The sequence below is a fragment of the Amphimedon queenslandica genome, unplaced genomic scaffold (assembly GCF_000090795.2).
Source record: "Amphimedon queenslandica unplaced genomic scaffold, v1.1 AMPQUscaffold_13050, whole genome shotgun sequence".
Lineage (NCBI taxonomy): Eukaryota > Metazoa > Porifera > Demospongiae > Haplosclerida > Niphatidae > Amphimedon > Amphimedon queenslandica.
Genome location: NW_003546714.1, coordinates 44,943 through 68,207, shown reverse-complemented (window position 1 = coordinate 68,207; position 23,265 = coordinate 44,943). Strand labels below are relative to the sequence as shown.

General features: G+C 39.3%; 3 protein-coding genes across 3 annotated transcripts in view; 2 read left to right on the top strand and 1 right to left on the bottom strand.

The window, feature by feature from the left end:
- Nucleotides 1-22: 22 nt before the first annotated feature.
- LOC100640258 (uncharacterized) lies at nt 23-12,318 on the top strand. Its single transcript, XM_020001650.1, has 19 exons — nt 23-269; nt 372-412; nt 785-944; nt 1,187-1,237; nt 1,304-1,436; nt 1,624-4,419; nt 4,716-5,055; nt 5,672-5,924; nt 6,271-6,501; nt 6,638-6,763; nt 7,115-8,055; nt 8,110-8,247; nt 8,443-8,577; nt 8,687-8,869; nt 9,086-9,358; nt 9,572-9,700; nt 9,848-10,516; nt 10,988-11,615; nt 11,725-12,318. Exons 1-19 carry the CDS (start codon nt 41-43, stop codon nt 12,180-12,182), a joined length of 7,914 nt encoding a protein of 2,637 aa, XP_019857209.1. The 5' UTR covers nt 23-40; the 3' UTR covers nt 12,183-12,318.
- The window catches only part of LOC105314233 (meckelin-like), a 19,895-nt gene continuing 8,936 nt past the window's right edge, over nt 12,307-23,265 (bottom strand). The window contains exons 8-15 of the mRNA XM_020001649.1: nt 13,600-13,680; nt 13,436-13,552; nt 13,237-13,356; nt 13,018-13,045; nt 12,894-12,961; nt 12,742-12,844; nt 12,556-12,698; nt 12,307-12,464 (exon numbers count right to left, since the gene is read on the bottom strand). Coding sequence (XP_019857208.1) covers nt 12,384-12,464; nt 12,556-12,698; nt 12,742-12,844; nt 12,894-12,961; nt 13,018-13,045; nt 13,237-13,356; nt 13,436-13,552; nt 13,600-13,680 — 741 coding nt within the window. The 3' untranslated portion in view covers nt 12,307-12,383. The remainder of the gene's footprint in view (nt 12,465-12,555; nt 12,699-12,741; nt 12,845-12,893; nt 12,962-13,017; nt 13,046-13,236; nt 13,357-13,435; nt 13,553-13,599; nt 13,681-23,265) is intronic.
- Nucleotides 15,245-23,265, top strand: part of LOC109585523 (major surface trophozoite antigen 11-like) — a 13,351-nt gene continuing 5,330 nt past the window's right edge. Inside the window, exons 1-2 of the mRNA XM_020001651.1 lie at nt 15,245-15,875; nt 21,658-21,822. Coding sequence (XP_019857210.1) covers nt 15,452-15,875; nt 21,658-21,822 — 589 coding nt within the window. The 5' untranslated portion in view covers nt 15,245-15,451. The remainder of the gene's footprint in view (nt 15,876-21,657; nt 21,823-23,265) is intronic.

Genomic DNA, 23,265 nt, shown 5'->3' with positions numbered 1-23,265 from the left:
GTCAAATGCTGATAATAATAGGCGGGGGACAGGTCAAGAAATGGCTGAGGTGAGGAAGTTAGCTGAAACACTTGGCACAATCCTTTCGGCCGAGCCCTCTGACAACCAGAAGAAACTCTTTGAGGATCATATGGAATATGGTCGAAAGACCTCTGCCCTTCAGAAGATCATTAACCATCCCATCCAGCGCTACAACGGTCGAACACTGGTACACATCGCTGCTGACAAGGGACTCAGCGAATACTTAGAAAAGCTCTTACTCGAAGGAGGTGCGTATTTATTGCTTTCTTTTAAAAATTACATTAAGTGAATCATTATAGTAATTAGATATATTTGTAGTCCTAATAATATCAAGTTTTTTCTTTGACTAGGTGACCCAAACAAGCCATCTTCTGTTCCTGATTTATGCCAGGTACACACTTATACTGCATACTAGAATGTATGCATGCGGAAAATAAATATTACCGACAAAATAGAATTCTTGAGCACTTGGCGTACATGTACATCTACATGCATATGAGCACCTGGCATACACATACATGCATATCTACATGTACATATATTGTATTTACCTTGCGTCTTAAGTATTTTCATTTGCTGCAGCAATACATGTTTAAGTCATATTATACAGCATTAGTTACTATTGGAGGAATAGTGCATGATATAATTAATTGTGTAACATCTTAGGTTCACTTCTAATTCCCAAAAGTAATTTCTCCCTAAGTGAATCCTCTATATAATAATGATAATAGGATGAATAACAGTTGTTTGTTTTTAACTATAGACTCCTCTCCATCTTGCTGCTTTCCAAGGCTATGCAAAGTGCCTTCAAGTCCTAGTGAAGCATGGTGCTCAGATCAGAGTACAGAATGCACACCGTACCACACCCATTGACCTAGTAAGAGGAAAGACAGTATGCGAGAGTATACTTCAGGAAGCAATTGGTAAGACAATTGTAGGCAGTTGCTTTTAATAAAGCCCAACATACACTACACGCAACATGTTACCAGCCTTTGATCTTTCCTTCAACCTTGTTGAGACGAATAGAAAGTTTCCTATCCTAAACAACATGTTGCTTGACCACATCAAAGCATGATCAGAGGCTGGGCAAATGTTGAAAGCAACATTGTTGAATGTAGTGTATGCTGGGTGTTTTAAAAGTTATGTTACTGTTTCTGTTTTATAGGAAAAGTCGAGGTACCAAACAGGACTCAGGACCAGCTCCAGCGAGTGATGGGTATGTAATGTCTGCCCTTTTTTGATTTCATTCCTTTCTCTCTCTCTCTCTCTCTCTTTCTTTTAGATCTGCACAGGTTGATTGACCAGCAAAGAGAAGACATGGACACATTCATGTCACTCTACAGTCGCCTCTCTGCTTTAGAGACTGATTTAAGCACCAGATGGACTGACTGGTTCCAACAAACGCTCCTATACAGGTATTTGATAATTAGTACTGCTATTAAAAGTTATTATGACTGTTATAAAATATACTAAATACAAAAGAAAGATAGAGAAAACCAACAATTGCATATATTATTATCATTATTGTCATTATTATTATCATTATTATCACCATCATCACCATTACACAAATTTAGGCGAATGTTGTTTTTTATTCTATAGAGCTGCAGATAAAGATCATGTCCAAATTGTTACATTCCTCCTTCAGCAATCGCCTGCTCAGCCTCTCAGTAACCTTGGACACGGGGACACGCCTCTTATGATTGCCTGTCGACATAGCAACCTCAAACTAGTCGACCTCCTTATCAACCACTCACCAGGTCTTATTTTTATCAGCGAGGACCAGAACTCCCTCTCTCCGCTGCATGTCAGTACATCCCGTGGTGATAAAGGTATAGTTCAGAGTATGCTGGATGCTGTACAGGGCCTTTACGAGAAAGGTATCACACACAGGGACCTCAACTTGACTGATAAAATTGGCCGGACTCCTTTTTACAATGCTTGCTATCACGGGCAGCTACCGATCGTTAAAGCTTTTCTTGAGTTCAAGGCCAAGTTTCCAGACAAGATTGATATTAATGCAGAAGAGAAGTCTCGTCGCTCTCCTTTGCATGCTGCTGTATCTGCTCCAAAGTTCTCTAAGGAGATTGTTGAGCTACTAGTGAAGGAGGAAGAGCTTAAACTGAATATTGAAGCCTACCCATCCAGTCGTTCACATAAATACATTGCTAAGATGCTGGAACGAAAGCGATCGCTCACTGTCTTCCCATCTTCCTCCATCGCCCAAACCTATAGGGCCTACACTTCTTTTGATCAAATTGAATCCGATGACCCACCCTCCTATCGTGACGATCGAGGCTGTGACACGCCCATCAGCACCTCTTCTGCGATATCGGATGATCTTGACGCTGAGATTGGAATCACTAAACGTGAATCACTACCTCACACACCGATCAGCCCACTGATGCAGAGTATGGCATTACCCTCTCCTTCAGCATCCATTCCTCCTCCATCCTCTCAGATACGAATCATTTGCTCTAACAATGGGAGACTCGAGGCCATAGAAGGGAGCGGAGAAAGCCACACCCCTTTTTCTAAGCTTCTTCTAACCCCACTTGCGGAGGCTTGCGTTTTCAATAGTCAGGATATAGTGGAGATATTGATTAATCACGGGGCTAAGGATCTCAATGGGTACGGATGCCAGATAGCTTACCTCATTCACCAGCCTTCACTTGTGAATCTCATACTCTCTTACCAGTGCAAACTCTGTGAACAGATCGAAGATAAGCCACACCCACATCCCCTCTACACTCTCGACTGGAAGGAGAAGCACCTTAGAATTGTGAAAGGGGACTGGTTCTTTTCAGATCTATATTCTCTTGATTTGGATGTATCTCTATTCCTTAATTGTCAGCCAATGACATTCAATAAATTAGAGTCAGCCTCCATTCACATTGTTCACTTGCAAAAGAACTGTCTCCAGACTCTACCGATTGAATTATTTCAGTTGCCAAACGTAGCAGAGATAAACGTGGCAGAGAACAGTCTCACATCACTCCCTGATATTGACTCTGACTCCTGTACTGTCAGTACAGGCACTAATGCTTGGAAATGCTCTCAATTGACTGTACTGATACTCTCAAGCAATAATCTCTCGTGTCTTCCAACTTGCCTTTGGTTCCTGCCTTCCCTTGAGATCCTGAAGGCTAGCATGAATAAGTTAGAGTCCCTGGTTCCGTTACCTGAGGCATTCAACTCATTAATAGACAGAGATGAGTCAATTGTTCTTGCCCCTAATCTAAGAGAGATTGATCTGTCGAGAAATTCACTCAAAGAAATTGACAACTTTGTTTTTGGTTTGTCCGAGCTCTCGAAATTAAACTTGTCCCAGAATGAGCTTCAGTCTCTCCCTGACTCACTCTGGGACTGCATCACTCTCCATCAACTGGATGTCAGCTCTAACTCTCTTTCTTCTCTCCCAAGATGTGGAGGACTGGAGGACATAAGGGAAGCAGCTCTAGCCAAGAGCACTCCTGGCATACTCCACTTGGCAACTGCAAATACCTCGGCTCAGGCTGTCTTTCAGAATGATCTTGACTGTCGTGAAAGCCTTTACCAGGCCTCACATAGACGGAGGAGCAAGTCGTCCAGATCAAGAACAAAAAAGAAAGGCGATGATTTTAAGATCCGCAAACTAAAGGAGGAAGTTGATTCAGGGGAAGGAGGAGACGCTGGTATTGAGATGTGCGATTACTCTGTTCTCACTCGTTTGAATTTATCAAAGAATAGGTTCAAGTCTTTCCCGATTGGTTTGCCCTGCCTGGCACCAAACCTCTTCGAACTTGACATTTCTGATAACAACATTCAAGTCATTGATATTACATTTCTGCCTCAGATCCTCCGCAAGTTATCAGCAAAGAGATGCTCCTTGGAAAAGTTTGGTAACACACTGACTGAGGGCCAACTGAACTCAATGAGAAGGAAGTGTTATTATGAGCGTCAGTCTAATGTCTGTCTTCATTGTTCTCATTCTCAGCTCCAATACTTACAGACGTTCATGCTCGAGGATAACAGGCTAAAAAGGTTTCAGCTATTGAAGGCAGTTCTTAAACGTACGACCAGAGACCCAACGGAGGACGAGCTGGAGTTTCGACAAAATTGCTCGGCCCTCAACCTCCTCTACCCATCATTGGAGGGCCTTGATCTGACCAGTAACTGCCTCGTTGGTACCTTTAATCCTAACATTGGGCGACAGACCCAGTTGAAGTGGCTGTGGTTGAGTCAAAACAAGGAGCTCGAGAAGTTGCCGCTTCATTTGGCTGATCTAAAGAACTTTCGGCGCTTGACGGAGATCAAGTTAAGGAACCTTCCTAGCCTGGTGGAGCCTCCGAAGGAGTATCAGAATGAGTCAGTGCAGGCCAGCCAGTTGTTGACCTACATGAGGTCAAGACTGAAAGAGTGAGTTGTAAAAGAATAGCAACGAGTTGTTTACTTGTGTGTGTATGTAACTGTTTATTCTCTCTAAAGCCCACAATGTACTGTGTACATGTATCATTTACTAGTACAACCTCATGTAGTATTTACTGATAATTTTAATATACATGTACACATAGTCACGTACATACATGTACATGTAGATAGTAATGTCACACAATTTATTTATTTAGTCACGTACACAGACACAATTTATTGTGCCAAACAAATATTTTACATGTAGCTGTTTTTCTGTGACTTTCATTATTTCTTTCCCCTAGTTCTGTTCCTTATCGTACATTAAAGCTATTTTTCATTGGGTGTGGGCAGAGGGGCAAGACTACACTACTGAGGCGCCTCAGGGAGCGTCAAGCTGGTGAAACAGAGAGAACCGAAGGCATTGATATAGAGGAGTGGTCCTGTAGAGGAGCTAAGAGGAGACTCTTCCGAGCCCCACAAGAACCGATCCAGTTCTTAGCCTGGGACTTTGCTGGTCAAGAGGTGTATCAAGTGACTCATCAGTGCTTCTACTCAAGGAGGGCAATATACCTGGCACTGTTTAGGATGATTGATGGAGAGGAGGGCATTAATGAACTGGAGCCATGGCTCAGAAACGTCCAGGTATGCATTGTACATGTACATATATTATGCATTTATGTGCTACATGTATTTGCATGTATCATTTAATTTGTGCAGTTTTGCCGAAAATGACTTGGAGAGAATTCTCCCATTATTTTTTATAATTTTGCTGATACATACATGCGTATGTACATGTAAGTACTTATGTTGTGTAGAAAGTTTGACTAATTGGATTTTTACAAATTTTTAAAGTTACTCAAAAATTGGACCAAAGTCCCTGTACAGGTACAGGGTCTTTGGCGAAAATTTCACCAAAAAATGACTAGGAGAAAATTCTCCATTTTTATAATTTTCTCTAATACTGCATATACATGTTCTTATGTTGTGTAGTAAGTTTGAGCTGATTCTGATCAAATTTGGTTTTTTTATGAATTTTTAAAGTTGCTCCAAATGCCATATACTGTATTGCAGTACTTGTCAGCTCATGAAGCTTATGCTGTTTACCTCATTGAGCATGTTTTGTGGTGAAATCCCCTGTTTGTTTGTTATTCTCCAGATGTATGTTTACTTTATCTACATTCTTACAGTGTTTCATTCTACTTGTATCTCATAAGTCACTTTTTTCTTTCTTTCTTCTTTTCTACCTACACACTCACAGCTCAGAGCAGAAGGTTGTATTGTCATCATAGTTGGGACGTATCTCGATAAAGTGTCTGACTCAAAGGTTGCTGAAATAGACAAGATTATCAAACAAAAGTTTTTCACCAAAAGCAGCAACATATACCCTAAGATAATCAGCTACATCAGCGTGAGCTGTGTCAGCAAGTTTGGAAATAACATGGACAAACTGAGACAGTTGATATATGATGTGTCGGTTCACTTGAAAGTTAGCCCCAGGGATGGAATAACACGTAAGGACACACCCATTTAATTATATTTTTTAATTTACTGTTTACATAAAACCTGAAACATTCCTATGCTACAGTATTAGTGCATATTTCCAATCCTTTTTTGTCATGCCTGTACCGTGGCGAACTCCATGATTGTATCAGGACTGATTGCCCAAAATCCATGGTCCATATCAGGACTGATTCAGACTGACCCAATCCTGATCCATGTGCCAACTCTTGGCTGTGTACAAGTATTGTACTCATAACAGTCTATGTGTGCATTTACTAAGATACATGTAAATGCATTACAGTTTTGATATTGTTTCCCATCGTTTTTATGCTGGACTTTTATCTACATTCTTTATAGTTGTGCATGATCCAAAACTCTCATTAAGCAGTTCCTATGCGCTCCTCAATCAGCAGATCCCAAGGAACTTCCTAGAGCTCCAAGAGAGAGTCTCTGATCTTGTCAAGGATCTCAATGAATCACAGAAGCCTCCTTATCTCAGCCATGAAGAGTTTAGCTCTCGTTTCTTGTCTATTTTTGAAGGTGACGAAGAAGAAATGAATGAAGCAGTCAATTACCTAACATTGCAAGGTTTGTGAAATTTATGTATAAATATTTTGACTCTGTTTGCATGTATACATGTACATGTACATGTACATGTAGTTGTACATGTATGTACACATGTATTTACACGTGTACCTGTATATTCTTTTCCTCTCTTGTTCAGGAACATTGCTTCATTTTGATGATTACGGTCTGAGGGATTTGTATTTCCTTGATCCTCAGTGGCTAGCTAAACTAATGGCCAGACTCATCAGTCCCAATTCAGCAAAGAACATGTCCCTAGTTGATGGTAAGAGAACAAGAGAGAGAGAGAGAGAGAGGAAAGAGATAGAGAAAGATCAAATGATAATTGTATTACCGGTATTGTTTTTATTGTTCAATCATAAACTGGTCAGTTGACACATGAGAAACATAACTCCTTTCTATATTGTTCCATCAATCTTTGAACCTCCTTAAAGCAGATAAAATGGCTTCAGATTTGGCATCTAGATGTACAGTATGAGGCCAGCTTCAAAGTGATTACCTCTTTGGACACCTAAAATATGGAGAATTTCTTTTTTTAATTTTTAATTAGGAAAATACTTCAAGTGACAATTTTTCTTTCTATTGTTATTATTCTCTTTTTGTTTTATAATTATAGGAAAGATACTTCTTTCCAGTCTCTTTGAGCAGGACCTGTTCCTCAGTGAGCACAGAGCCATTGCCAGCAAATACCTGCAGCTCCTTCAGAAATTTGAAGTTGCTCTTTGCATCGGTGACAAGGAGGTCATAATACCCTCCCTCTTCCCTGAATCACAGTCTTACCCTAAACCTAATGACAGCCTAAAAGACGTTACCTTCACTGCTGGAGTGGAACTCAATTACCTTCCTCCAATCAGGAGGATCTGGTTCTCTAATTACATTCCTGACGGGTTCTGGCCACGCCTCATCTGTCGCCTTCTCAATGACCAACTCATAAAATCAATTCTCAGTAATTATTACGATAGTGTGGAAAATAGCGACGAATCTGTTGTCAAATCTGATTGGACGTGTTGGAAGAGTGGCCTCGTGTACGTATCAAGAGGGCGGACCCTTTTATTAGTGAGGCACATACCCAACCCACCAACCTCATGGGGCCCTACTCCGGAGTCCAGCCTTAAAGCCGTGAATTCAAAATGGAGGATAGAGATACACATATACGTACCAGAAATGATCAGCGTCTTGCAAGAGATCAGGTCAAGAGTTGAGTGTTTTGATCAATTGGAAGAAACTGATAAACTGCAAGCACCTTATAAGGTCGCCGGGCAAGCCACGCAACTGATGGTTGCTATTAGCAATCACATATCGTTCCTGTCGTCATGGTTTCAAGGCATGCTCGAGCAAAATGAGAGAGGTCATGTTGACTATGTTCCTTGCTGGAAATGCTATGGAGGATTGGAGTGGATTGGGAATCCTCCAAGTGATACTTTACTGATTGACGTGGAGGGATCTTTTTGTGTATGTCTCCCTTTTGCCAACTGTATTATACCCTCTTCTCATAATGATGATCTTTCGTGCCCAGTACACGGTGCCCTTAAAGTTGTTCAAACTGTCCCTGATCTGGTAAGCCCTCCATGTGTCTCTATTCTTTATATACCTTTATATTTATTTCTTTAGTCATTTTCTGATCTAGTGGCTACTAATGAGGACATGGATAAGCCGAGGACACTGCGTATACTTGAAAAGGAAGTTCTTGGTAAAGGAGGCTATGGGTTTGTGTGTACAGGAGAACTAAAGGGACCCACCGGCTCTCCGGTAAGTTATTCACTGACCTTTTAACAAAAATGACTACCTGTACATGTCATGTGCATGCATATTTTCTACTTATTAATGATGTACGTGTACATGCACAACAGTACATCTAGACCAATTTTTTCACTAATAATTTTTTTTGAGTTATAGCAGTATGAAATACATGTAGTATAAATCCTACCTATTCTCTCTTTCTAGCCTGAATTGGTAGCAGTCAAAGTGTTTTTGACTAACCTGGAGGGTAAGATTGACTCTCTTTCTTCTGCTGAGTTACTTGAAGAAGCTGCCAAAGACTCCCAGCTACGCAGTGCATACAAAGAGATAAGACAAGAGGTACAAATGGCTCGTGTGATATAAATTATTTATAACACACTAACTTCCCTTCTATAACTTTTAATTATCTCTCTCTCTTCCTACATACAAATCTGCATGTACTTTGTAGGTTAATTTTCTCTCAACTTTGAAGCATCAGAACATCACAAAGCTGATTGGTGTAAGGACTAAGCCTGTCTATTGCTTACTTCTGGAGCTGGCACCTATGAAATCACTGAGGAGCATGCTAAAGGACTATCAACTCTGCAAGCTAACAATGGAACCAATAACACTCAAACAGTGTGCAAAACAAGTATGAGTAATTATACAAGTACATATTCTAATTTACAATGTATATTTTTATATCAGATTATATACTTTTTCTCTTGGCCCCTTACATGTACTGTACATGTATGTACACATACATGTACATGTACTTGTACATATAATGTGTCTGTGTGTGCCTATTTTATTTCTCTTGTTTTCCTTTTCTATCCTCCACTTTCTCTCTCTCCCTCTATATCCACAGATATCTGATGGACTCAATTACCTCCACACTCATCAAATTGTTCATTTGGACATGAAGTCCCCAAACGTCCTCGTCTGGGAGTTCCCCATAGCCGGTATGCCACGCAAGGAAAGACTAAAGTACGCTGGTAATGTCTGGCTAAAGATAGCAGACTATGGGATCAGTCAAGTGGCCACCTCAATGATGATGAAAGTAACTACCAATCAACCGGGGACCCCTGGGTACATGGCCCCTGAGCTTTTTGAAACTGGACAAGAAATATACTCAACCAAAGTAAGGAGAGAGAGAGAGAGAGAGGAACGCAAGGAAGATTGATAAGGGAGAAAGAATTACAATAGCTTACATGTAATTGGGAGATTCTTGAATCTTTACAAATGTACATTGTACATGTACTACATTGTATAAAACCTATTCTCATAGATCAAAGCTATTTAATAGAGAGGCTAGGGATTGTTTTGATTGGTTCTATTTCTGTGTACATTGTAGGTTGATGTGTTTGCTTATGGTATGACATTGTACGAGATAATATCACTTCAAGCTCCTTTTCAAAAACAAGAGGCTATGAAGCGAAATGCTGAAGTGAGGGCTGGAAAAAGACCACCAACTGGAAACAAAGTAACAAAAAACTAAAGTACATGTACACTGTATACATATCTATAGTACTAGACACTGTATTAACATATATTATGTCCATACTTTCTATTGTACTGTAATAATGATAATAATGATCCTTTATGATTATCTTTTCTTTCTCCTCCTCAGGAGAAGCACACTCCCCTTCTATTGCAGGATCTCATGAGGCTCTGCTGGAGCAAGGACCCGTCCGCCCGTCCCAAAATGAAGGAATGTCTCCAGTGGACATCAACCGCTGAATTTGAGCGTCTCAGAGCCCAGCTAACCCTCGGGAGCTGCACAGCAATATCTTGTGCCTGTGTCAGTCGTATTGAACCAAAATACGAGAGTGAATGGATTGAACCAGCTGATACAGTTAAATCAGAGAACAGTCTCCCTACAGTGATGAATGGGACTTTACTGACAAGGGAAGAGATTGAGCGGTTTGGATTGGATGTGGACATTTTACTTGCGTCTCAGGACTGTCTCGAGATAGAGGAGTCCATTATAAAGACTAAAGAAGTCGTCGTGAGTGATGATCCTGGTTCGGACGAAGAGAGAGGATTAGAGAACCTTTCAACTGAAGAGAAGAAGAAAGAGACAGAGGATGACAGAGTGATGAAGAAAAGTGATAAATTAGCTTCCTCGTCTTCATTGGTGGAGACTAAAGCTTTGACAAAGGAGTTATTGGGGAAGGAGGACAAGGCGAAGCGTCATGGGGAGGAACAAGCTTATTCACAGATATGGATGTGTGGCAGAGATCAAAAGAAAGGTCTACTGTCTGTTTTTATATTCCCTGACCGTCAGAAGACGTCTTCAGTAAGTTTATTTCTTAAGCTACTCAAAAATCTGGCCAAAGTCTAGTACCAGATAGTTTGTCAAAAATGGCTAGGGTAGAATTCATCATTTATAATAATTTCTTCTGATGCATATACTTGTACATGTACATGTACTTGTGTATCAATTATGAATCGAATTTGGATTTTTTACAATTTTTTGATTTGCTACAAAATTGTCCTGTACTACATGTACATGTATATACATTGTACATGTAGTACATGGTATTTTGTGTATCTGCAATGTATTTTGAGCTGATTCCTATCAAAATTTAATTGCTTGAAATTTTAAAGTTGCTTCTTTTTTAAAATACACTCACAGTAGTAATATTAATAGCATTTCATTTGTAAATATAATTTTGCTTTTTCTTTCATTGCTTTGATATGATTTATCAAAACTTTTTTAATGCTACATGTACATGCATAATCTTTTCCTCTCTCCTCCATTACACAGAGATTCTTTGGTTATATTGGTAAGGAAGAGATCCAGGCCCTCTGTCCTGTACGTAATGCAATGTGGGTAGGGACATCCCTCGGGAACCTCAGGGTGATCCATGCTCCATCTCTAGCAGTCAAATTCTCCGGTAATCTCTCCTCTGACGATCAGTCGTCGGCCATTTTAAAAATCCTCCACATTGAGGAGAAGAATTGTATCCTTGTCAGCTCCACTTGTTCTGAGGTTTGGTGTCTGCACGATAAGCTCATTGGTAAACCCTACAGCATTGTAAAGGAGCAGCGTATACAAACCAATGAGAGAGAGGGCAGTGGGCCTGTGTACGATCTAGTAAAGGTTGTCATTGATGGTCAGTTACAGGTTTGGGGAACTATGGATAATAACACCATCATTCTGTTTGAGAAGAAAGAAGGAGCCTGGCAGACGAGTTACTATGATGTTATTCCCTATAGCCACCACATGAAGGTTTGCTCTCATATCGTTTGGTGCAGTTTTGAGGAGGAGGGAACCCAGTGTGACTACTTGTGGGTATCTTATCGAAGCAAGGCCGGGATTGTTTGCTTTGATGCTAGGACCAGAACACAAAGAGGACACATTAATTGCTCTGATAGGATTAAAGGAAAAGATGGTGAGAAGAGAGAGAGAGGGGGAGGGAGGGAGAAAGAGAAATAAGAGACTACTAGTGTAGGATGTGTTTTCAATAAAGGGAAATCTGTTTTCTTTTTTTAATTTTTTAGATTTTGACACGTCACATCAAGTCATTTCACTACTTGCTCAAGGACGCAGGCTATACGTTGGTACTCTAAGTGGTATTGTAGCCGTGTTTGACTCGGAGTCCTTGGGACTTATTGCAAGCTTTAACTGGCACACTGGGAAGGTACGGACTCTTCTCTTGCTACCCGAGCAAGTGAAGGCATGTGTCTGTGCCGAAGTACCTTTTGATGATGGAGAGGCCACGGCAACAGAGAAAGTATTCAAATCGAATTCTAACTGGACTAATAATCCGTGCTACTTGAACAACACCCTCACTGATCACTCGCTAGTTGCTAGTATTGGTAATGGCAGACTCCAGTTCATGACAGAGAGTAAGACTGGGCCTACCAGAGGAGACAGGAGCAGTAAAATGGAGAGAAGGAAAACTGGCATGTTCTCCCTATACACTGAAGACATAAATCTATTAATATGGCATAGTTAAGATAAGATTATTAACAGAATATTAATTTTATACTTATATATTGTATCCACGAAATATACATGTGTACTGTCCCTAGTATAATTATTATTTCTATTCTGGTTATTTTACGTTGATATTATTATTATCTTTAATTTTTGTATTTCAATATAATTAATTAACCATCATTATTTTAGTGTGCATGTCTATTGTATGTTATTATTTTTATATGAGAAATCGACTGTCAATAAGTGTCTTCTTGCCCAAGTTTCTCTTCCCTAGTCCGTCCCTTATAAGTGATACCACCTGAGAGAGGGAGAGAGATAAAGAAAGAGAGAGAGAAAGAGAGAGGGAGAAAGGAGAGGTGAAGAGAGATCAATCAATTGTAATTCCTTACCTTTGACAATGTGAAAGTGACAATGGCTGCTAGTGTGTAATTGTGCGAGAGAAGATCAACCAACAAAAACACGAGCAACTCAAATGAGAGGAGCTCCCATTCATGATTGTAGAACAGCACATCAGAGAATGAAAGACCAGAATCTGTGCAATACATGATAGTTTTAAAGGATCAATAGTTCATTACTTGTATAGAATATGCTCCTATCCACTGCATCATTGAACTCCATTCCCAGTACTTTCTCCAAGAGCCATTTCTTCCTGAATACATAATCAGTGCTTGGTAGATTCTAACATAAAGGAACACATCAGTTTATATTAATGGAGTTAGTTATGTACATGGTCAATGAATGAGGATAGGAATGTTGTCATTTCTTCATGTGCTTTTATTGATGCTTCAGATATTGCTAAATATAATGGAGAACAAGATCAATATACTTGTCATTAATTTAAATGTACAGACCTGCACTGTTTGATTGGTTCTCAATCCTCTAAGGAAAATAATGATAAATCTTTGATCTCAATTTTTTTAAATTACAATTTATATAACCAATTTACAATGTACACCTCAATGTGAAACTGATTGTGCAATTCAACATACATATATTTATTACAAGTAAATAATAATAGCCACAGAGACAATACAATTCATTCAAGATTACACTACCAGATTATACTCTACCTCTGCTTCAAGTTGAGAGAGTATTTTATAGAACTGCTTGTGGAATGACTGACTGATTGATATTTCAAAGGTCTGTTCATCAGTGTCAGGCAACAACCCACGTTTACTACACATATCCACCTATGATTCATAACAGAATGTAAATTACAAAAAAACAATGTAGTCATGAGTGAAGTGCAGTATTACTGCAGTTACAAACCTTTTCCTTGATGAGGTTTTCGTTCATTTCTTTCATGTTGGTATCAGCTTTCCCGTGAACAGAGCGACCATGAATATAATGACCGTACAAAGACTCAGAGAGAATAAAGATACTGATCTACATGAGGAATGAATCAGTCATACAGAGATTATTGGGTGCCATACGTTGCTGATGGAGCAAAGGTCCACTAGTTGAAGGAGTTTGTTCTCAATGTATCTTTCATGAATCATTAGTGTGTACATTCTCTGTTTATGAAAAAAAAATACAAAAATTAACGAGAGAACTTTGTATTGTGATGCACACAAGGTTTCCCACCAAGCATACTAAGTGAGCTAAAAGGCTTGTTTCATGAGCTGACAAGCCCTACAATAGTACACATACATGCTTTGGGGCAAGTTAAAAAATTTATAAAAAAAATTGATCAGAAATAGCTCAAATTTGCTACATAATAAAGTACATGTGTATGCAACAAAAATTATAACAATTGAAAATTCTCTCCTTTTCCTTTTTGGTAAAATTCAACCAAAAACCCTGTACTACATACAGCAATTTTAGCCTGATTTTTGAGCAACTTAAAAAATTTGTAAAAAATAAAAATTAATCGAAATCAGTTTAAATTTTTTACAAAACATAATTACATGTATATGTATCAGGAAAAATTATAAAATGGAGAATTCTCTTTTTTTATTTTTGGCAAAATTTGGCAAAAAGACCCTGTACTATTATTTAAAAATTTTCAAAGAAAGGTTGAGTAGGATTTACTTTGTGTCAATTTGTCAAAAAATAATGGAAACAAGGACAAGTAGGATTCCAAATTACCAACAAAAATACCAAATAAAAATCCTACTCTCGTGATGCAAATTTTACAAGGTGATCTATAATTTCTCACATAATAACGTTGAAAGTACAATGTAGAGTAGAATTTGCATCACAAAATTAGGATTTTCATTTTGTATTTTTGTTAGTCATTTGAAATCCTACTTCTCCTTGTTTCCATTACTTTTTTGATGAATTAGCACAAAGTGAATCCCACTTAATCTTTTTAAAAAATTTTTAGTACAGTGTCTTTGGCCTGATTTTGGGGCAAACTTTTAAAAAAATCCAAATTTGATCAGAATCAGCTCAAAATATGGGTACATATATTATGAAAGGGGAAGCAGGAGTCCTTGTGATCCAAGCCAAAGCATTAGAGTATTACTCCTGTTATCATTGTGCTTTTTACTAATAGACAATGTAGGTATAATTATTATTAATATTGTGAAATTTCTTTAACTCAATATTATTGTCGTTATTATTATTATTATTACTATTATTACTATTATTATCATTATTAATTATACTTTGCACTTCAATTTATTGATCACAGCTTTTGCCAAAAGAATATAGTGATGGTAGTATTTCCTACAATATGTTTCTGGTGTTTATTTAGCAGTTGATGATGTCATAAATTCATTCAGTTGTAAGGAAAGTATAGTTTGTTAGTAATCAGTGGCAGATCTGGGGGTGGGCAAAGCAGGGCATTTGCCCTACCTCACTAATTATATTCATTGCTAGATAATTATATTCATTGTTTAGGTAATAATATTCATGTAAAGTACTGTCTCATTGTACTACCATATAGTTCCAAATTTTCATTGGTCAAAATTTTTGTCAAATTTATCAGGTACTTTTGCTTGACAAAATTTTTAACCGACAAAATTTTTGTTCCATGTGAGTAGTATGTGGATTAATAACAAAATGACAAAAATTTTATTAACGAAAATTAATTTTAACAAGAAATTAAGATTTTGACGAAATTTTTGACTGACGAAAATTTGGAGCTATAGGGTGTACATTTAGTGAAACCTCAATCCATGCCCATATTTACCCAGTTGTGACAACTAACCACAAGCACTGGAAGAGCTTACTTGTTGCACATTGATAGCCAAGATTAATAACTATAATAACTATTAATAAACCACACCTACTCCTGAATTTGATTAATGTCCTACCATCATTTTGACCCCAGATCCGCCCATGTTAGCAATGATGAAAGAAGCAGTGCTAGTCTCTGTTTTATGTGTTCTGTCACTATCAGTTGCTCAGGGCTGTCCTCTACCAACAATAGCTGAAATAGAGGCTGCATTGCTTCCTTTACTATTCTTTTCTGATGATAGCCAGGAGTACTCTCCTAATGTAGCTGAAGGATCAGTTCAATATGTCTGTCTAGCTCAAGGGAGCATGATTGATACTTATAATGGAGTTTCTCTTATAGCTACATTCACTCCTAACCCAGAACATCCTAAAACCATCAGGATATTTGATATGGAGTGTAACAGTGGTACATGGAGTGGAAGGACTGGTAGTTTAGATCCTCCTCCTGCCAGTGTTGTTGGTGCTCCTGCAAGAACTAATTGTTATCGGTGTAGGGAAGGTTTTGGTGGTGATACTAGATGTAGAGGTAAGCAAATTGTAATAATAACTAGGCGAATGTAAACCATTGAGGGGCGAGCAAAACGATTAAAATCTTGATTTTCGATTAGCAATGTACAATGTCTATATACCGTATTTCCTTAAATAAAAGCCCGGGCGTCTATTTCCTAAAATGGTATTTGGATCTCGAAAAAATATATAAAAAAATAAAAAACGTCAGCCCAAAGCGGGATTCGAACCCGTAACCTGATGCTTTTGACTTCTGAAACTTCAGGCATTATCCACTAGACTACTGAGTCACTCCTAGGCTAGTGTTGCGTATTTATAGTTTAATTTTATTGCTACCCCGGCGTTTATTCGAATGCGGCTTCTATTTAAGGATTTACGGTAGATTGATGTAGTCACATATTAAGACTAAATAAATGTTGATGTCAATATACTGATGCAGAGCATTGCAGAACTTTCATCAGTGGAAGGTAATTTCATACTATGAGCTTGCTCTTCAAGCTTCATGAGTTAAGAATTTCTGCAGATATAAATAGCAGTCACTGTCTCACAACTTGATCTTCTTTCTGATGGATAAGGATCATAAGCTGTGATTCAACAATGATTACAGACCTTGATGATTATATAGCTACTTTGTCATCTTTCTTGCTGCTAGAGAAGTGTCTGGATAACAGATGAGTCTCATCCTGCTGCAAGTAAGCTGGAGAATTGCTCCCGTTTCATAGCCTTTATTGGGCGAAGCCCTTACTTACAAGAACTTGAACGTACGTCTGGGCGTGACTGGGAGGTGTGGTCTGGAGACGGAGCCCCTCAATGTTTTACATTCTTTCTAGTAGTCGCCATTTTGTTGCAACCACACCCACATCAATGAAAATATTTCATCAGAATACTACCGCATTAGATTATTGACATTTAAATAGATAGTAGTGCACACGTTGGGTGTGACCAGAATAGGCGTGACTGAAGACGTACGTACATACATACATACAGAAGAGTCTCGCTTAAGTGGGGCTCGCTTTTGCTCGCCCCAATAACAATAATAATTATTATTATTATTACTATAATTGTCAGAATGGCTAAGGCCATGAAGTGGCTGCAAGCTATTCTAGATTATATGAAGAAGGTGAAGTCAATCATATCAACTGTGTTTGGCCAGTTTTCTTAACTTACAGCTAATTTGTAGTTAAATAACTAATTGTAATAACTTTTGGTCCGCCCATCCGCCCACTCGCCTCACTATATAAGCCCCAGCTTCAGCCATCTTCCTCGGCTTTTGATTAGCTCCTCCTCTTCCATTGGGAGGGTGAGTGTGGATAGTTGATATGATTGACTTCACCTTCTTCATATAATCTAGAATAGCTTGCAGCCACTTCGTGGCCTTAGCCATTCTGACAATTATATTTCAGAAGACTCAGTCTCACATATCAACTGTGTTGTTTGTAGCTTCTTCCAAGCTATTCTGGTTAATAAGTAATGGCGGCTATTCCATTGGCTGCTGTTGTCTCAATTGTGTTTGTATTGATAGTGTGTTGTTAAAAAATTAGCGACCTCACTTACAGGTCCTGAAAAGGGATTGGAACCCCGTTTAGTATACCAGTGATTCCATCGCCCAAATGATGAGTCATATGACTTGATTGTCTTTGTCCTCCATGAACTGAGGATGAGGTCTGTAGCTTGGCTTGAAAGACCTTGTTCATTGAGTCTTTCCCTGAGATGCTCCACACGGTTAGTTGGGGCATTATTGGAACTGACTCTGTTGTCATGTCCTACTTGGGTAGCAGGCAATGCCAGTAGGAGAGAGTACTATGGCTGAGATTTCCTACTGGGGCTACCAGAATCACTTCTGCCCCTTGAGTCTGTGCTTTCGTTAGCACCCTCTGTACCAGGTTCCAAGGTGGGTTGGCAAAGCCTTTCACTGTTGTCCAATCCTTGAGAAAGGCATCTGTTGCTTCTGCAAATGGATCTGGCCGCCAACTGAAATAGCGACAGCACTGATCGGTTAACCTGGATGCAAACAGGTCCACTTCCATTGGACCATAGATCTTGTTGATCTTCAGAAAGACAGAATGATCCAGTTTCCAATCTGATCGATCCTTCATAGATCTCGATTCCATGTCTGCCACCTGGTTCATTACTCCAGGTAGGTATTGTGCTTGGATGTGAATTGTGCTTGGATGCGGATATTCCTCTCCAGGTACCACATCCATAGATCTCTGGTTAGGACTATCAATTCTTAAGATACAGTCCCCCCTTGGTTGTTGATATAGGCAACTGCTGTTGTGTTGTCTATCTTCAGCAATATTGATAATCCATTCGTGTTCTTCACAAAAGTTTTTAGTGCTAGAGTCACTGCTAGCAATTCTAGGCAACTGATGTGCCAAGTCTTCTCCAGAGGAGACCAAGGTCTCCCTGTGCTGGTTCTTTGGCAGGACGCTCCCCATCCCTGGGATGAGGCCCCTCTATGATCAGATCTGGCTCCGTTGCCAACACTGTCTTGCCATTCCATTTTATCATTTGGGTGTCCCACCAAATCAGTTCCTCCCGGCTGTCGGGGGATAGAGTGAGCTCTGCTTCGTAATCCTGACTAGCATCCCTTAGAGCCTCTGTCAGGTCCATTTGTAGGCTCCTGTAAAACAGTGGAGCTGGTGGGATCACTTGGTTTGTGGCATTCATCTTCCCAATTAATCTTGAGAGGGTGCAAGCTGTTACAAGCTCCGCCTCTAATAACTGTTGGGACTCCACCAGAATCTTTTTTATTTTTTGAGCTGGGAGGCTCAATTCCATCTTGGTAGTATCTATCATGAAACCCAGGAATTCTAGGCATTGGGGCAGATCTAGAACCGTCTTTTCCACATTTACAGTGAAGCCTAGGCACTGTAACAGATATATCAGACCAGATGCTTGATCTCTGGCTTTCTCCTTTGTTTCTGCCACAAGGAGAATGTCGTCTATGTAGACTATCAACCGTATCCCCAGCTCCCGACCGAGAGCTGCTATCGGCTTGAGGGTCTTGGTAAAGACCCATGGGGCTGAGGCCAGGCCAAATGGGAGACAGTTGAATTGGTAAAACCTGTCCCTGAACTCAAAGCACAGATACTTCCTGTGTTTTTTGCTTATCAGGATGGAGAAGTAAGCATCCTTTAGGTCTATCTTTACTAGCCAATCTCCCCTTTAGAGAAGGCTTTTGAGTGTGTGAATGCCTTCCATCTTGAAATGTGGGGTATTTATGAATGAGTTTAACTTTTTCAAGTTTATCACTGGTCTCTGGCCGCCACCTTTCTTTGGCACCAGAAACAGGCTGGAGAAGAACCCGTCCTCTGGTGGGGTCTGTAACTCTGTCACTGCCCCTTTTGAGATCATTTCTTTGATCTCTTAGGAAACCAACTCCTGTTGAGTCTGATTTAGTTGGGCTGGGTAAGGCTTTTGGGTTTGATGGGGTATCAACAAAAACTCTATTTCGTACCCTTAAACTGTATTTAGGACCCACCGGTCCTTTGTTACTTGACCTCCCTCTGAGGTTCCATGCTCCCTGTTGGTACATTTGTTTTCAAGTGTTGGGCCTTCCGTCCCTTTCTCTGGCCAATCCCCTTTCCGAGGGAGGCCTTCACAAAAAGGTCTCCTGTCGTGTCTACATCAGGAGTAGTGAATCCCGCTCCGGCCTGGTCCAAATATTCCTTTGCTTGTTTTGCAAAGTCTGACCCAAATAGATATGGGTTTGAATCTGTAAACTGTGACTTGTCTTGTATCAGAGGAGTCAGATCATCATTAATTGCTGATATCAGTTTCTCTCTCCGGAGACGTGTTAATTTGGCATTAGCATTGCCAATCAGCATTGAGGCTGTGAGTAGTGCCTCTCTTATATCTTGTACTGTCATCTCATTAGTACCTTCTAAGATGGCAGTGAGGGGAGCCAGAGCATCCAAGATGAATGTCTGGAGTCTGACTAGTTCTTTATCTGCACTCTGTGCAGACTGAGGAGCAACAGTTTTCATTACTGAGTCCAATCTTATGGATCTGGCTGCATCCACTTTAGGAAGCTTGAAATGTCTTCTGGTATGCTTCCTAGTCTCACTTGACATGCCCCGCATGCAAGAGTCAGTGAGAAGACGGTGAGTCTCCTCCGAGGCTTCCATAAGTTGCTCAAAATCTTCCTCGTCCTCCGACGAGTATGATTCAGTTCTGTTGGTACGGGAGCACCGCTCCCCAGAATATTGTCCTGCTCACTCCTTAGATCTGGAGTGGGGACTTCTAGAACGACTACAATTTTCTACCTTCTTCAACTCACGTTGAGCTTGGTCCTTCTTTTTCAAGTCTTCAACATCTGTTGTTAAGTCAGAAAGTCTGCTGTCTAAACCTTTAACTTTGTCCAAGATGTCTTTTAGAGACATATTTGCACTTGCTTCTGTAAGAGAGCTAAGAAAAAGGCCAAGGAAGATGGCTGAAGCAGGGGCTTATTATAGTGAGGCAAGTGGGTGGACCAAAAGTTATTAAAATTAGTTATTTAACTACAAATTAGCTGTAAGTTAGTTAAGAAAACTGGCCAAACACAGTTGATAACTTGATATGTGAGACTGAGCCTTCTGAAATAATAATAATTATTATATAGGTGGTGGCCTATATGTAAAATTGAGGTTGGTTTTTCAAGATGGCGTCCGTTTTTCAAACACTTATAACTCTTTTATCTTACCTGAGCCTTATAAATGGCTTAAATGAGCTCTCCTTCACTGAGCGATTTTCCTGGTACCTTTAAAGTGGACTGTAATATAGCGGGAGCATTTCTGGAGAATAGGCCCAAATTCAAATTTCTGCAAAATTCTTCAGACTTTTTCTTCTTCTTGCATCTTCTTCTATCAACACAGAAATCTTTGAAGCCAGAGAACTGCTCAAGTTGGCTTTTACATCATTCCTTTGTGCTTGGGTCAAGGACTGGACATGTGGCTTCAAAAAGAAGCAAGGACAGAGCTAGAGAACAATGGAAGACAAATTCCAGCTGCAGCACCGCTGTGGGTTTGTGGTTTGACGCCATTTTAATTTATGCGAACGTGATTAGCATGAAATGATTAACCTAACCACATAACAGAAAGTAATTTATTAATTTAAGAAAAAAGAATGGAAACAAGTAAATAAAAAACATTAAGTATAGGTTATACAACGAGGTGAGGTACCTATGGCATTTATCATACCGAGGGCCGTAGGCCCGAGGTATGATAAGGCCATAGATACTGACACAGAGTTGTATAACCAACTTCTACCATGTAAAATAAACAACTAGTTTACTTAGCAACATTTAGCAACAGCATGCCTATTTTAAGGAGGTTAATAAGTAATTTCCCGGTCAAACTTATTAACTTCCCGGGCCACTTATTAACTTCCGACTGTCCGGGGAAATTACTTATCAACCTCCTATTGCCCGGGAAATTACTTATTATACCTCCCAGTGGTAAATAAGTTATTTATGAACCTAAAATCAAGCAATCTGATTGGTCAATTGCAACTAGGCATGGTAGAAAAATGGAAATGTAGTAGCATTAAATTGGAAAAAAGTAAGGGGTACTTGCAAAGTGGTGTGATAACAAATCCTACACCACTGCATGGAAGACATGGCTTCATAGTTATTATGTAGTAGTCTGTATGGATAATTACAATGCTTTTGGGTAATATCCTTTATGCAGTGATGTAGGATTTGTTATCACACCACTTTGCAAGTACCCTCACTTGTTTCCTAGGCTTTTTTCCAATTTAATCCTACTACTTTTCTATTTTTAATGTTTTCTATTTATATACTTGTTGATAATCATATGTAGAGTGTAACAGTGCTTGTAATTCTGGACTGATGAGGTGTACTGGATCAAATTCTACTGATTGTTGTTTATCATTTGCTGCTAATGGTCAGTGTGTTTCAACTACTAACTGTACATCATCATCAGGTCCTAACTATGTTGCTACTGAGATTAATAACTTCACTTGCAGTAAGTACTAAAACTGCATTACTATTATTATATTTTATTATTATTATTTTATTATTAGCTTGTAATCTAACCTGTTCTGCTGGTTATACTGTTAATTCTAATTGTCTCGGCTGTGATTTCACTAGTATCTGTGATGCATACAGTCCATGTATGAATGGAGGACAGTGTATACAGTATTCACCTCCTGATAATTATACTTGTAATTGTACTGGTACTGGATACCAGGGAGTCAACTGTCATACTGGTGAGTGCTTTGAATGGATTAGACAATTGAACATGCTTTAAAATTAATGTAGCTGATCTATTTGTTATAGCATGTTGGACTCTTGTGTGGGCTGTAGCTATAGTTTGTTTACCTTGCATTGTCAGTGCAAGTGCATGTGCATGCCTTTATGTACATGTACATGCATTTATGCTTCATTATATCCAAGTAAGAAGGAAATCATAACTCATTCACTATAGATAAACATGGGGAGTTAATTAGCTACATATTTTGACTATATTTTAGTGGTATTTTTTGTTCAATATTAATTTTAGATCTCCGTATCTGTGAAGGAGCAAACAGTCCATGTATGAATGGAGGACAGTGTATACAGTATTCACCTCATAATAATTATACTTGTGATTGTACTGGTACTAGATACCAGGGAGTCAACTGCACTGGTGAGTGCTTTGAGTGGATTGGACAATTAGGCATGCATTAAAATTGATGTAGCTGATCTATTTGTTACAGTACGTTGGACTTTTGTGTTGGCTGCAGTTTGTTTACTTTGCACTGTCAGTGCAACTGACTGGTGCATGTGCATGCCTACACATACATGTTTGCTTCATTATGTCCAAGTATGAAGTCATAACTAATTTACTAGATAAACACGGAGAGCTATTGGCTATGTGTATAATAACAGTATTTTAGTGGTGTCATTTGTTCGATATTTAGATGTCAATATCTGTGAAGGAGCAAACGGTCCATGTATGAATGGAGGACAGTGTATACAGTATTCACCTCATGATAATTATACTTGTAGTTGTACTGGTACTGGATACCAGGGAGTCAACTGCACTGGTGAGTGCTTTGAGTGGATTGGACAATTAGGCATGCATTAAAATTGATGTAGCTGATCTATTTGTTACAGTACGTTGGACTTTTGTGTCGGCTGCAGTTTGTTTACTTTGCACTGTCAGTGCAACTGACTGGTGCATGTGCATGCCTAAACATACATGTTTGCTTCATTATGTTTAAGTATAAAGTCATAACTAATTTACTAGATAAACATGGAGAGCTATTGGCTATGTGTATAATGACAGTACTTTAGTGGTATCATTTGTTCAATATTTAGATCTCAATATCTGTGAAAGAGCAAACGGTCCATGTATGAATGGAGGACAGTGTATACAGTATTCACCTGCTATCAACTACACTTGCGACTGTACTGGTACTGGGTA